The sequence below is a fragment of the Cupressus sempervirens genome, chromosome 2 (assembly GCF_028749045.1).
Source record: "Cupressus sempervirens isolate cs-2001-9-10 chromosome 2, ASM2874904v1, whole genome shotgun sequence".
Classification (NCBI taxonomy): domain Eukaryota; kingdom Viridiplantae; phylum Streptophyta; class Pinopsida; order Cupressales; family Cupressaceae; genus Cupressus; species Cupressus sempervirens.
This window is the reverse complement of record NC_143119.1, coordinates 728,359,836-728,375,393: the sequence shown is the minus strand read 5'-3', so window position 1 is coordinate 728,375,393 and position 15,558 is coordinate 728,359,836. Positions and strand designations below refer to the sequence as shown.

General features: G+C 37.7%; 1 protein-coding gene across 3 annotated transcripts in view; it reads right to left on the bottom strand.

Moving 5' to 3' along the window:
* Positions 1-15,558, bottom strand: part of RUS1 (root UVB sensitive-like protein (Protein of unknown function, DUF647)) — a 123,094-nt gene that overhangs the window by 90,307 nt on the left and 17,229 nt on the right. For all 3 annotated transcript variants that reach the window (XR_016360172.1, XM_089815196.1, XM_089815197.1), the window contains exon 3: positions 3,655-3,930. Coding sequence is in view for 2 of the 3 variants with exons in the window: in XM_089815196.1 (XP_089671322.1) it covers positions 3,655-3,930 (276 nt within the window). In the remaining variant the exon portion in view is untranslated. The remainder of the gene's footprint in view (positions 1-3,654; positions 3,931-15,558) is intronic.

Below are 15,558 nucleotides of genomic sequence, written 5' to 3'. Positions count from 1 at the left end.
TGATTCAACTAAGAAGCACAAAAAGATTGTTGTACTCTAATTTGAAATCTGACTTGGTGAGCTTTGACGACTTGGTGACTCCCTTCTTGCCTTCGTGCAACCAATTCTGCTTTAGAGGAATGAAGTAAGCCTCCTAATTATCCTAAAATAACTTGGCCACCTAATCCATCATTACCACTGTCATGCCTCTATACTGGGGAATATTGAGTACTTCTTTGACCACTTGTTCGCTAATGTTAGCCAAAACTCTCTTCCCTTCATCAAAAATGATGGACTTAGTAACAATATCAAACTGGGATGTACATTCCATTACCAATTCTGAACAAGGCAAGGTAGGAGGGAAAGTTGTCGTGTATACAATTCCATTCTTGTAGATCTTCTTTGCCATGGGCGATTGTCCTTCCCTCAATCTGTCCTTCAACTGTACCACGTTCACTGTACCGATATCAGTACCACTTATTCGCCTCACTTTTGAGAAGAAGGTGGTCTTAGGCATCATATCTTCTTTGTCTTTTTTGGTATTTGTTTCCTTTGGGTTCTTGCTTGCACTAACATCTACCATCCTAAACACTTATTTCTGTCCCTTTGTTCTAAATGATATGAACTACACTTATCAATCTCCAACCTTCTTTCGATCAATTGAATCTAGCTTATTTCTGCCTCTCCAAGTCCTATCTCTACACTTATCAATCTCCAACCTTCTTTCCTAGGGATGGGACTGTCACTTATTTATGCGTCTTCGTTACTTTACAATGAACTACACTTATATCTCTCAACTTCAATCCTAAGGTGGTCTAGCTTATTTTTGCCTCTCCAAGTGTCCTATCATGAAATCTACACTTATATCTCCCAAATTCAGCCTATCGATGGAATAATGAAGTGGTGGATGATGAGTGCAAGAAGAAAATAAGGAAAACGAACCAAGCAAGAACAAGGAATAGAATCTATCTTTAAAACCAATCTTCACTTCTAAAAGTGAATAGAATTTCACCTTAAATCTGCCTTTATCAATAATGGGCCCTCTTCAGGTTCGGATCAAATCTTAGAAATTTCAACCCTCCTTGCAAATAATGATGCCCTAGCAAAAATCAGAATTTCAACTTCCTTGAAATTGCCCACACTTGCCAAAAATCAGACCTTGAATCATATAGCCTCTTCACCAAATAAAATTGAACAATTTTGGAAGGAGAAATCGCTATAAAAAATGGAGAAATCAGACAAAACAAAAATTGCCCAAGCTGGAAAAAAATCAAATCTGCTCCAAAATTGCCTTAGGGCAGAAATTCGCCCAAGCAAGGAGAAAAATGCCGCCAAAAAAGGAAAAATCGCCCAAGTTGGAAATTTGCCTCCCTTTGAAGAATATCGCAAATCCAAGGAGGAGGAAAAAGGAACAAGGAAACAAGAGGGGGGAAGCCCCCCTTATACCACACTTTTTGCCTCTCCAAGTGGGCCAACCTGCCTGGAGGGAAAACAAAATTAAATTAGTCCCTTAATTAATGGCCCAGATTTAAATGCAACATTAAATTTACTAAGCCCATAATGAAATTGGCCCATTTAATTGCCAATTTTGATCAAAAATTGCAAAATAGAAACAAGGTAAGCCTAGAAAATGTCAAAATTTTCATTTAATAATGTTTTGGCAATTAAAATATCATTAAAATCAAATCTAGCAAGCCAAAATCGATTTTCAATTCTAAATTACCAATTTCCTTTAAAAAATTTAAAATCCTCTAGGCAAAATTTCAACCCAATTAATGCAATTTTGCAATTTAATTCAATTTTAATTTTGCAAATACAATTTCAATTTTTTAACACCAAATTAATCCTATTACTATCAATCGAAATTCAAACTCCAAATCCAATTTCACTATTAAAATTTCCTTTCACTGAAAAAAAAATTCAAGATTTTCCAAAACAACTAAATCCAAAATTCATTTTGAAAATGCTCAAGCTTATACAATTATTTCAAATTTTCAGAAATGCGTCTAAGCGCAAAATTTGCAAATCTATCCTACCAGATATTGTTTTAACTATCGAAAAAAATGTTGTTTTTGAAACCTGTTTGGCCTCAAGATAAAATTACATGTTCCAAAAAATCAAGTTTTTGCACCAGGTGAAAAATAAACCAAATCCCCTCCTGGCCCAAAGGCATCCAAGGTGTAGAATTTTCAAATCGAAAACCACTAGGCAATTTCAAATTTGCTAAGGCAACCAAAAAAAGGGGTCCCCAAAAAATTTTGGCGCGATGGTGTTAAAACCTCACAATAGAAACATGAATGATGTACTTGTTACTTTTTTGTAATCAATATAGTATAGTGGTTTCCCTTGCCATCTTTGAGATGTGTGATATTGGTATTAAATGCTTTATTGGTACTAGTATATTTGAATACATGCTTTATTATTTTGTTTTGTAACCATTCTACATTTTGGAAGATTCTCAAAGAGGCCAAGGCGCAGAACCTAGAAACTAGATGCCATTGTCCGAGCAGTGTAGTCCCTAGTGGCATGAAGAAAGACTGACATGCCTACTTGAGTTTATTCATGCAAAGTGGAGTTTGACATGAGGAGGTAGTTAGCATATGGAAGGCTGGACACACCATACCTACTATGACGGAGCAGCCACCATTTATGCGGTCACTTCCTCAAATGGAGGAAGTGTTTAGAGGGACATTCATGGAGCTTCAGCAGGAAAAGGAGTTAACAAGAAGGATGAAAGTAGACTGGAAAGTAGAGAAAGCAGACTAGGAAGCGGAGAAAGCAGCTCAAGGTGAGAAATCGGCATTGATCAAAAGAGATAGGATGGAAGCCTTGCACTTGCTGCAAGTTGTTCAAGCTAAGCAGATGGCTGTGAAATGCAAGCTGCAGTGTCTTTTTGAACCAGCATCCAGTCTCGGGACATCCTCCCACCATACTTCTTGAAGTATAGTTTCCTTTTGGTTTTTTGCTAGCGACTTCTTTTTTGGGGGGATAGGTGTAGGGCGTAATAATACAATGATGCAATTAAAGATAGTTTGGGGTTGGGTAGTTCAGTAGCAAGAGGATGTGTCGATTGGTTTTGCTAACCAACCGACCACTATTTATGAACATTGGAAAATGAATGATGTACTTGTTATTTTTTGGTAACCAATAAAATATGGCTGTTTCCCTAGCCATCTTTGATATGTGTGATATTGGTATTAAATGCTTTGTTGATACTAGTATATTTGAATACATGCTCTATTATTCTGTTTTGTCACCATTCTACATCTGTGCTATTCTTAGACAAATAAATCTAGATTAGAATGGCTTATGGTGAAGTTAAAAGATGGACCCACTATAAAGGCTTCTAGACAAGGAAAGTACTCGACCAATGTATTTATTTACATAAGCACGATGTAAAATGTACACATATGATGCCTACTTTATTAATTACTAGATGTAGCTCTAAGACGTTGAAGCAACTAACAGCTACTGTAAAAGAAATCAGTATACACTGTACTAGACTGAAAGTATTAATGTGTAGTACAATTTGAACTAATGCCATAAGTAAAAAAGTTTTCTTCTCTCCAAACTAAAAAGAAAAGTGTGAGGGTACTCTGATTTACAATCAAAGTAAACCTTATTATGCAGAACCAATAATTGTTTTTTATTTCAAAGAGGTAGAAGTAAAGATACCTGAATCAAACCTGCTGCTGATCGGCCAGCTCCTGCAACTGCACCAAGATAGACAAAAAGGTGAGGAAATGCAGGAGTTAGGAGCTCCATGCCACATGCTGTATTTTCTAAAATATCTGCAAAAAGTCTCCAACCCTTTGGATGAACATCAAAATGACGCCCATACTTAGATAGCAGAATTTTACTCAAGTAGCCAATGCCATCTTTCAGGACCCAATTCACTGCTGCAGCTGTTGGAATAGCACCTTTACCCAATCCAATGGCATAAAGCAATGCCTGTAAGCCAATCAATAAGCAGATAAAAATATTATAAATATATCTCATCCATTCAAGAGCCTTTCCATAATTGTTGCAAGTGAATTGTCTAATATCTTAAGCAACATAAAAAAAATCCAACCAAGGTTTGAGTGCAAATAAATTTTATTACAAAGTTCAGAAAGGACCATAAAAGAGACATAATGAAAATAATTTGTGGCCTTTTGCAATCTGTTTTAAGTCATAGTGCTCATCTGCTAAAGATCTTGCAGTCCGTTTTGGGGTGCAGTGCTCCTCTATAAAAAGGATTTGGTGATTTTCCACAAAATCATGGTTTCAGTTTCATCTCGGTGTCTCTAGCTACATGGAGTAATACCTTATTACCCAACATCAGATTGGATGATTTTTTTTGGTCACTAACATTTTGCAGATCCAAGAAGGGTTTTAGCAGCAGCAGATTGTTCTGAAGAATTCATGACCACAAGACATGTAATATTTTCTATAGAGTAGTCAAATGATGACCATTAAGGGAGCGTATTAGAATATTATAATATTTATTTAAAGGTCATCTTAGTTAGTCTTTAGTTTATTAGGTAGTTTCTATTTTTGTCTTTAGTTCATGATTGTTTCATAATAAAAAACATTGTGTTTGTCAATCTATCAAAGGAGCTTGCATCTCCTCCATTTAATACAACATCAATTTACCATAACATTTATGGAATAGAGGCCAGCTTACCTCTCAATTATATTGTCCATAACCTCCATACAACTATGTCCTTAAGACTCGCAATCAATGAGTCCGCCAAACAATGCTTAGAAGAATTATGCAATTTTGATGACACACGACAACTTGCAGAACACTAACTTTTAATAGAAAGGAGGTAGAAAGCATGGCATGATCGAAACATCAAATTCAAACAATTCAAGGTCAATGATATGGTACTACAGTATGATAGCAAATTCAAGAAACGAGGAAACTTAGAAATCAAATGGTCGGGCTGTAATCAAATCAGTGACATTCTAGAATATGAAGCAATCAAGATGAGAACAAAGATGTGTTGTGAGGTTTTCACACCATCACCCCAAAAACTTTGGGGACCCCCTTTTTTGGGCAAGCCTTGGAAATTTTCACAGATTTTTTTTGGAAATTTTTTTCGGTTACCTTAACAAATTTTTCGGAGTTGCCCAGAGGTTTTTGATTTGAAAATTTTATACCTTGGACACCTTCAGACCAAGAGAGGGATCCGGTTTATTTTTCACCCGATGCGAAACTTGACTTTCCAGAACATGTAATTTTATCCTTAGGCCAAACAAAATTCAAAAAACATTTTTTCGATGGTTAAAACGAATACCTAGCAGGATAAAATTGCAATTTTTGGACTTCCAATGGATTTTGGAAAATTTGAAACAACTAAATAAGCTTGAGCATTTTCAAAATGAATTTTTAGATTTAGCCGTTTTGAAAAAATCTTCAAATTTTTCAGTGAAAAGAAATGTTGACAGTTGTTGTGAGGTTCTCACACCATCGCCTCAAAATTTTGGGGACTCCCCTGTTTTAATCGCCTTGGCAAATTTTTGGATTGTCCAACAATTTTGATTTTTTTGAGAGTTTTGAATCTTAGACACCTTCAGGCCACAAGGGAGAGGGCTAGGTTTATTTTCACCTGATTCCGATTTGATTTTCCATAACAACCAATTTCATCCTTAGGCTAGACAAAATTTAAAAAGGCAATGCTTGGCAAGATAAAATTGTAAATTTGTACTTAATCGATTTCTTTTGAAATTTTGGATATAACTATGTAAACTTAGAAAAATTTCAAAAAATGAAATTTTGTTAGATTTGAGTTTTGGAAAATCTTAAAAATTTCTTTGGTGAAAAAATTAGTTTTGGTGATAATGAAATCAAATTGCAAAATCGATTTCAGGCTCTAGAGAAATGATTTATTTGTGTTAAAATGCCAAAATTGCTTAGCAAAATCGATTTCAATTGAATTGCAAAACATTGGCTTTAAATGGATTAATTTTTCCTTGAAAACTCTTAAGTCTTTAATGAAATTAGTAATTTAATATTAAAAAATGGCTTTTGGTTACCCAAAATCCAATTTTAATGACATTAATTACTAAATCTTCATTAAATGGAAATATTTAGCACTTCCAAAGCATTATTTATTTTCTTTTTGCAATTTTGGTCCAATTGGCAGTTTTAAAAAATTTAATTTTCATCATGGCAAAGTTAATTTTGTTTAAGCATTTATTGTTGGGCCAGATTTATGATTTTATTTTTTATTTTATTTTTTTCACTCCAAGTCCAAGTTCGCCAGCTGAGGAAGGCATGTGGAGTTGAGTATAAGAGGAAACTTTTTCCTCTTCTCTCCTCATTTCTCATCTTCTCCTCTTTGGTGTTTAGTGATTTTTGGCAAGGGCAGTCTTCTCTTGTTTTGGGCGAATTTTTTCTTGGAGCAGCTCTCCATTGTTGGGCGATTTTTTCTTACAAGTGCAGATTTCTCCTCCATAAGTGATTTTCCTAGGGCAGATTGGCTCTTTCTTTTGGGCGATTTTTGTTGGAAGGCAGATTTTCATAGTGTTAGGCAATTTTTTTTACAAATTCTGATTTTTGTTAAAGGAGCTGTGATTTCTGCCCTAAATTGGGTAATTTTATTTGGAAAATTATTAAGATCAAAGGTCTGAATTTTTGTGAACAAATGGTGGATAGTTTCAAGTGTTTAAATTTCTAATTTGCAAGAGGGTTTGAAATTCTCAAGGTCTGATCCTAAATTCCAAAAGAGTCAAGATCCAGCTATTGGTAGAAGTGACTTTTAATCATTTAGAGTTGAAAGGAGTCTTTAAGCTGACTTCCTTCTTTCGTTCTAGTCTAAAGATTGCCTCCCTTGGTTCTGCTAGTTTAATTGTCCACCACTTTACCATCCCGTAATAGGGCGACGAGATGGAGGATGTTAGTACAAGCAAGAATCCTAAGGGGACAAACACTAAGAAATACAAAGGATATGATGACCAAAACACCTTTCTTCTCGAAAATGAAGTGAATAACCGACACCAATATCGGTACAGTAGACATGATACGAGTAAAGGATAGACTAAAGGAAGGACAATCCCCCTTGGCAAAAAGGATATACAAAAGCGGAATTGGCCACGCAGCGGCTTTCCCTCCTACATTGCCCTATCCGGAGTTGGTTTTGGAATGCGTATCCAGGTTTGATCTAACCAATAGATCCATCATTTTTGATGAAGGGAAGAGAGTGTTGGCCACTATTGGCGGACAAGCAATTGAAGAAGCATTTAACATTCCCCAATACAAGAACATGATAGTAGTGATGATGGATCAAGCAGCTAAATCATTTCAGGATAACCAAGAGGCCTATTTCACACACCTAAAGCAAAATTGGCTACACGAGGAAAGAAGGGAGTCAACAGATCATCGATGCTTACACTGGTGGACTTCAAATCAGAATACGAAGATCTTGTTATTCTTCTCAGCTAGATCATGGACCTAGCTCAAGGTATACAATTTGAAAACTGGATGTACTTCTTCATTGATGAAATTGAAAAGGGGTAAAGAAGATTTGATTGGGCTAGGATCGTAAGTGAGAACCTAGAATGGCAACTCAAAACCATCCCAAACCAAAAACAATTCTACATGGGGTCCTATTTGTTTTACCTAATTGCTAGATTGTACAAGAGTCCGGGACTTATGGTTTTAAGAGAAGTTGGCAAGGGGCTGGGGCAATATTTGGCGCATGAATGCTATCCACAGCTTCATTGCACAACAACAAGGATTACAAGATATTTTGTGACACCTTTGCCATGAAGACATGAAGACAGTAAGGGTACTACAAGGGACACCTACTAAGAGACTTTCATCAAAAGCAGGGGCAAAGATAAAGAAATTGGAAGTTGGTTCATCCAATTTTCACAATTCACCTACATTAGAGTAGCAGGGAGTACAATCTGTCCCAAGAGGCTTCCAAGATACCCTCCCCACAAGGTAGTTTTGATGGAAATGGCTAGGCAACTTGAGCATTATGATAGAATGAGAAATGAAGGTAAAACATGCATTACTTTCTCACTCGCAATTGGCAACGATAGTTGCCCCAATCGGACCGCTTTTGCAGCTGCGGAGAAAGAATTGGAATGGTATCATCTAAGATGGTCCAGAACAAGGCAAGGGTTTGATCCTAATGGTCTTATCAAGGTATCTCATAGAAATGAATTTAACCATGTTCTCACTATAGAGGACTCTTGGGCCAATGCCAAAGATGACTTTCATGTGAGAAAACTAGCTTTCTCAAGATTGTCGGTGAACATGATGAGAGATATCAAATGGAGAGGCCTTGATATCCCCGATCAACTAGAAGATGATGGAAATGTGTTGAGAGAAGATTATGATACAGTAGAAGGAACAGAATTGAATCCAATGGATTGGGATGACTATCAGGATCCTTCCTTAGAAGCACTCACAAGGGCAGTAGAATTGCATACTGAGTCATGGTATAATGAAAGATTAAGGAGGCTACAAAGACAAAGGATTCCCCTTACTTATGAGAAGATGAAGCCAAAAGGAGGTCCAACAGAATTAGTCGGACAGAGGAATGAAGGAAGTAGCCAACAACAGGAAACAACCAGAGACAAGAAGAGAGCTTTGAAGGTAGAGAAGGGTAGAGAAAATTCGGAACCCCTAGCCAAGAGACAGCATACAGTTCCTTCAAGGGAGAGCATAGTTGAGGCTAGAAGCCAAGAGGTCAATTCAAGTGATAAAGGGGCCACAATGGAAGTAAGCTCTAACTCATAATCAAGTGGTTACAGTGAGAGCACCAAATACTCCCCTTTCTCAAAAAACCAACAAGGAGATGATATGGCAGTAACCAGTGGAGAAGATGGGTCGATTGACATCGAGGCAATAAGCCAGGCACACGAGGCCGTTGGTGATGCTTTGTTAGTCGAACCAAATCCAAATTTGGGGAGATGCACCGCACCACTATGGTTAAGGCAAATGCTCATGCCAAGAGGCGAGGTAGTAACTGCCCCAAATGGCAGAAGACATCTAAGGATTAATAGAAAAGGGTGATAGCAAGAACCAGAAACAAATGGTGAAGACGATGGCAAAGGTATTTCAGGAGCGACAATGATGGTCATTGAAAGGTTCAGATTGCTATACCAATAGTCAATAAGGCAGTGGATGAAATTGTGGCCCAAGAATATGAGATAGTAGAACACAACTTGGAAAGAAACACGGATGATATGGAATGTAAAGAGATTCCAGAGGGTATAGCTTCAATCAGAGAAAGGTTGAGGAAGGTAAATAAAAGAATCGCAAGGTTGGAGGCCGAAAACAAATATTGGAGAGATTGCCAGCCCATCCAACAGTTGCACCAGGCAGCTCTTCCTCAAGATAGTGGGAGCAACCTCGAAGAGATATCAGCTCAACTACATGAAGTTAGGGATTGGATCCATGATACAATCCAAGATGGGCGAAATTTCTTGCCTTCATCTCGACATTCCGATCATTAGTAACTATTAAAGACAAGTTCAAATTATTTGAAGAAGAGTGGAAAGATTTGGCTATTCCTAGGCTACAAGCGTTCATTGGGCTACCGGAGACATATTTGCAAAGGACCAAGTTGGTCGATGAGAGAGGATTGGGTACGGTTCAATCTTGGTTTGTCGCCTTGACTACCAAATTGAGAATACTCGAAGAGATACAGAAGGTAGTTGCACAGCAGCACAACCTAAGCGTCGACACTTCCATTTCAACCATGATGAGCGATGTCGGAATGACGCTTGATTTTGAAGACATCAGAGAAGAGGATATCAATGAGACAAGACTTGGATCAAGATTGGATGAGCTAGGAAAGGTTGCCATCAAGAAGAAACATTTGAACACCCTTTCCTCCCTAAATGCTTTCATTGGATTCGCAAAGGAATATAAGAAAGATCATGAGAAGACACTACAAGCAGCAAGAAGCATGATGAAATCAGCTGAACTCAAGATGAAGCACACACCTTGTCCTCCTATAGAGGAAGTCAACGAAAGGCTAGCTAGGTTCATCGCCTTAGCTAAAAGAACAAAAGAAAAGGGAAGAGTCATATTAGAAGATCATTTGATGTAAGCCCAAGTGGCAATTTCTCTTTCTTCTAGAATAGGATTTTTTATTGGTCGCCATTTTGGTGCCTTCTCATTGGTTGCCACTTTTACACTTTTTTCATTGGTCCATTGACGAGGCGACGTCTTCTCATTGGCCGATGGGGTGGCAACCCCAATAAGGGTTTCTAGGATTCAATCTAGATCATTGGTTTTGCTTTTGATCTTTACCGTTGGTTGTAATTTTGGCATCTATAGAAGGCCATTTGCTCTCATTTGTAAGGGTCGAAGAAAATTGTTACATAAGATAATACCAAAATTCACTATTTCTTTCTTATTGTTGTGACTTGCATGGTGATTAAGGGCCTTCGGTATTATTGCATGGTTTCTACTTCCAAAAAGGAGTAGATTTCTTTTCAAGTTGTTGAAGCAAATTTCATTTCAAGTTGCTAAGTAAGAGTAAAGTAAATGGATAGTTGTATGGTAGTAGTAGTAGATGTTTGATAGGGATCAATACTAGACCACTAGCATCCTAGCCGCTTGTTGGGAAGCCTTGCGTGGCAAACTAATTTACTTTTCCTTTGAAACATTGCACTTGTGGAAGTGAGGCTATTAGTTAGCTTTCATTAGGTTCGACCCCAGTCCATTTGCTAGTTCTTCCATCCATAGGAGTAGAAGTAGGGTAGCAAGTAATTTAGGACTTAGAATTTAGGAGAAGAAAGTTAGAAAGACACCAGCCGTAAGAACCATTCACCCTCCACCACCATCACTTTCCCACCGACATCATATAGCATCCATACCGAACCAACATCTCCATCTTCCCACCAAAGCCCAAGTCATCCTCAACAATTTGCGTAAGGCAGCCTATGTGATTACCAGCGAATCACATCGATAAAACTGAATGAGTATCCACAAGTGTAAGGAACATTGGAGTTGTTCTCATATCTCACGAGCAATAACTTTTCAAGAGAGGAATTGTATGTTTGATACTCCATATCGGATATCCAATTATTAATATGTTATGTAAGTGATACAAAACTCGCATTAACAACAGTGAAATTGGAATTGGAGTTTGAATTGACTGCTAGGAAAAGGATTTATTTTGTTGAAAAAAATTAAAAGTGTATTGTAGAATTGAAATTACATTAAATTGCAAAATCGCAATAAATTGGTTGAAATTTTGCCTGGGGATTTTAGAAATATTAAAAGAAATTGGTAATTTGAAATTGAAAATTGATTTTGGCTTGCTAGATTTGATTTTAATGATATTTTATTATTAAATGAAAATTTTGACATCTCCTAGGCTTACCTTGTTTCTATTTTGCAATTTCTGATCAAAACTGGCAATTAAATGGGCTAATTTCACTATGGGCTAAGTAATTTTAATTTAGCATTCAAATCTAGGTCATTAATTAAGGGACTAATTTAATTTTGTTTTCCCTCCAAGTAGGTCAGCCCACTTGAAGAGGCAAAAAATTTGATATAAGAGGGGCTTCCCCCCTCTTATTTCCTCATTCATTTTTCCTCCTCCTCCTTGGATATGCGATTTTCTTCAAAGGGAGGCAAATTCCAAACTGGGGCGATTTTTTGGGACAAAGCTTCTCCATTTCTTGGCAGCATTTTTCTCCTTCTTGCTTGGGCGAATTTCTGCCTTATGATGATTTTTAGAGCAAATATGATTTTTTCCAACTTGGGTGATTTTTTTTTAAGTCTGATTTCTCCATCTTTAGCAACAATCTCTCCTTCCAAAATTAGGTGATTTTATGTGGTGAAAGCACTATGTGATTTAAGGTCTGATTTTTGGCAAGTGTGGGCAATTTCAAAGGAGTCAAAATTCTGATTTTCGCTAGGGCATCATTATTTGCAAGAAAGATTGAAATTTTCAAGATCTGATCCGAACTTGAAGAGAGCCTGATTATTGGTAAAGACAAATTTAAGGTAAAATTTTATTTATTGTTAGAGGAGAAGATTGGTTTTAAAGGCTGATTTTATTCCTTGTTCTTGCTTGATTTGTTTCCCTTATTTTCTTCTTGCACTCATCATCCATCACTTCATCATTCCATTGATAAGCTAAAGTTGGGAGATATAAGTGTAGATTTCATGATAGGATATTTGTATAGGCAGAAATAAGTTAGCCCACCCTAGGATTGAAGTTGGGAGATATAAGTGTAGTCTATCGTAAGATAACGAAGAGGCAGAAATAAGTAGTAGTCCCACCCCTAAAAAAGAAGGTTGGAGATTGATAAATGTAGAGATAGGAATTGGAGAGGCAGAAATAACCTAGATTCAATCAATAGAAAGAAGTTTGGAGATTGATAAGTGTAGTCCATATCATTTAGAATAAAAGGGCAGAAATATGTGTTTAGGATGGTGAATGTTAGTGCAAGCAAGAACCCAAAGGGAACAAATACCAAAAAAGACAAGAAAAACATGATGCCTAAGACCACCTTCTTCTTAAAAGTGAGGCGAATAAGTGATACCAACATCAGCACGGTGAGCATGGTACAATTGAAGGATAAATTGAACGAAGGACAATCCCCCATGGCGAAGAAGATCTACAAGAGAGGAATTGTACACGCAGTGGCTTTCCCTCCTACCTTGCCTTGTCCGGAATTTGTAATGAAATGTGCATCCCAATTTGATATTGTGACCAAGTCCATCATTTTTTATGAAGGAAAAAGAGTGTTGGGTAACATCAGCAAACAAGTGGTTGAGGAAGTGTTCAATATTCCCCACTATAAAGGCATGACAGTGATAATTATGGATCAAGCAGCCAAGTTATTTCAGAATAATCAGGAGGCTTACTTCATTCATCTAAAGAAGAATTGGTTGCACGAAGACAAGAAGGGAGTTACCAAGTCGTCAAAGCTCACCAAGTCAGATTTCAAACCGAAGTACGGCAATCTAATTGTGCTTCTCAACAGAATCATGGGTGTAGCTCAAGATATGCAATTTGAGAGCTAGATGTACTACTTTACTGATGAAATTGAAAATGGAAAGAGAAAATTTGATTGTGCTAGAATCATAAGTGAAATTTAGAGTTGCTACTTAGGATAGTGCAAAATCAAAAGCAATTCTACATGGGGTCCTATCTTTTCTATCTGATTGCAAGACTATATGAAAATCCTGGACTTAAGGCCTTAGGAGTGATTGGCAATGGGTCAGGGCAATGTTTGGTGCATGAGTGCTATCCACAGCTTCATTTGCACAACACCAAAGATTATAAGATGTTTTATGATGCCTTTGCCATGGAGATGGTAAGGATATTACAAGGGACACCTACTAGAAGGCTCTCAACAGAAGCAGAAGTAAAAGTTAAGAACTATGGGAATTGGTTCATCCAATTTCTGCAATTCACATATATTAGAGTAGCAAGAAGTATAGTTTGTCCCAAGAGACTTCCGAGGTACCCGCCCGACAAGATAGTTTTGATGGAGTCAGCTAGGCAACTTGAGCATTATGACAAGATGATGAAACTTAAAGGTGAGACAGGGATTACCTTCTCATTTGGAATGGGCAATGATACTTGCCCCAATCCTGTCGCCTTTGCAGCTGCGAAGAAAGAGTTAAGAGCAATATCATCTAGGATAGTATAGAGCAACACAAGAATTAGATCCTAATGGACTTATCAAGGCATCTCATGAAAAAACATCCAAACATATTCCTACTATAGAAGATTTTTGGGCCAATGCACAGGATGACTTTCATGTGAGGAAGCTAGCTTTCTCAAGGTTGTCAGTGGACATGATGAGGGCAATCAAATGAAGAGGCCTTTGTATTCCCAATCAACTAGAAGATGATGAAAATGTGCTAAGAGAGGATTATGATACAGTGGATGGAACGAAGTTGGATCCAATTGATTGAGATGATCATCAGGATCCTTCCTTAGAGGCAGTTACAAGGATAGTTGATCTACACACTGAGCCGTGGTACAATGAGAAGTTTGGAAGTTGAGAAAAGTAAAGAACATCAGGAACCTCCAACAAAGAGGCAAAATGTAGCACCGTCAAGGGAGAGCATAATTGAGGCTAGAGGCCAAGAGGATAATACAAGTGGACAAGGGGGCCGCAGTGGAGGTGAGCTCTAATTCAGAATCAAGTAGTTACAGCAATAGTACCAAGTACTCTCCTCTCTGGGAGGATCAACATGGAGATGATATGACAGTCACTAGTGAAGAATGTTGGATTTGAGCAAATACGCAAATCAAATCCTCAAGCCCTTGAATCACCTACACATAGAAAATCTGTCACAGAGAAGAAAAAGACAAGAAGAGACAAGAGTTTGGTCTAAAAATAAGAAAATTGTATTCTCAGACAAAATGTAAATTACTGTACAATATGATATGAATTTACAATGAGAGAGACCGAATAAAAGGGCCTCAAGAAAGCTTGTAGAACAAATTGGAAAATGCTAGAAGATAAGGTTGACAACTAAGCATATGTCCACAAAAAGTGGAATATCCTCAATCAAGGTGAGAGGATAAGTATGACTAGATAGGAACAAACTCCCGTGTTGTCAACAACTCATCAACTACAACTATTAAATAAATGCACTAACCTAAGTAAACTTAAGTAAAAGAATAAATAATTATTTACTCTAACACCCCCCCCTTAAGTGCAACTTAGAGGAATGCCTTAAGCTCACACTGAAAAAGGGGAAAGAGGGAAAACCTCATGGGAAAAACCCTCTTCCAAAAAGAGGTAAGTACAAACATGCTAAAAAAATGAAGGAAGGCCTCAACAAGACCCCCCAAGGACAACTTCCACCGGAAATGTTTCAAGAGACTCTCTCAAAACCGAAAGTACAACCAGCCCCCCATGAGAGATAGAAAAGACGCCAAAGCCTCCCCAAAATAATTGAGCCCCTGAACCAATGAAAATCCAATGTAGAAGAAACAAGGGAATGGAACAAGGGAACCCCTGAATGAGAGGGAAAATTGGAAGGCCTAGTTGATGCTCAAAGGAGAAAATATGAGGATCATGAAAGGGAATCCCAAGGTAGGTGTGATGACACTGTCATGAATGTCCTCTGTAGAATCCGCAACAAGTGCACCTGGAGGTTTGATGAATGAAGCTGGAGGATCAGGTAGAGCGGAAGAAGAATCCTGCAAAGGAGAAAAGCCCTCAATTGGATGTGGTGTGGTAGTCAAAACAGGGATCTCAAGAACAATACAAAGGTTCAAGTATCCTGACTGCACCACATGATGCTCCTGTGAAAGAGTAGTGTGCTCCAACAACGGAGATGGTGGACCAAAGTGCAAGAAGGTGTAGAGACGAGTGGGAAGGATCGACTGTCCCTGTAGCAATAAGACCTCTTGTTACATGATCCTAAATGAAGACTGAATCAGCAGTGAACTCAACTATCTTCCTTGATCCACTGCGTGTAATATGAGAAATCGAGAGAAGGTTTGCAGACAAAGATGGAACATACAATACATCATTGAATATACCATCCTAGATGCAAACTAAATCTTTCTTGTAGACTGGTGGGGCAATGTTATTCCCCACAAGAATATGAGGAATGGGAGAAGCCTCAATAGTGAAGAAGACACC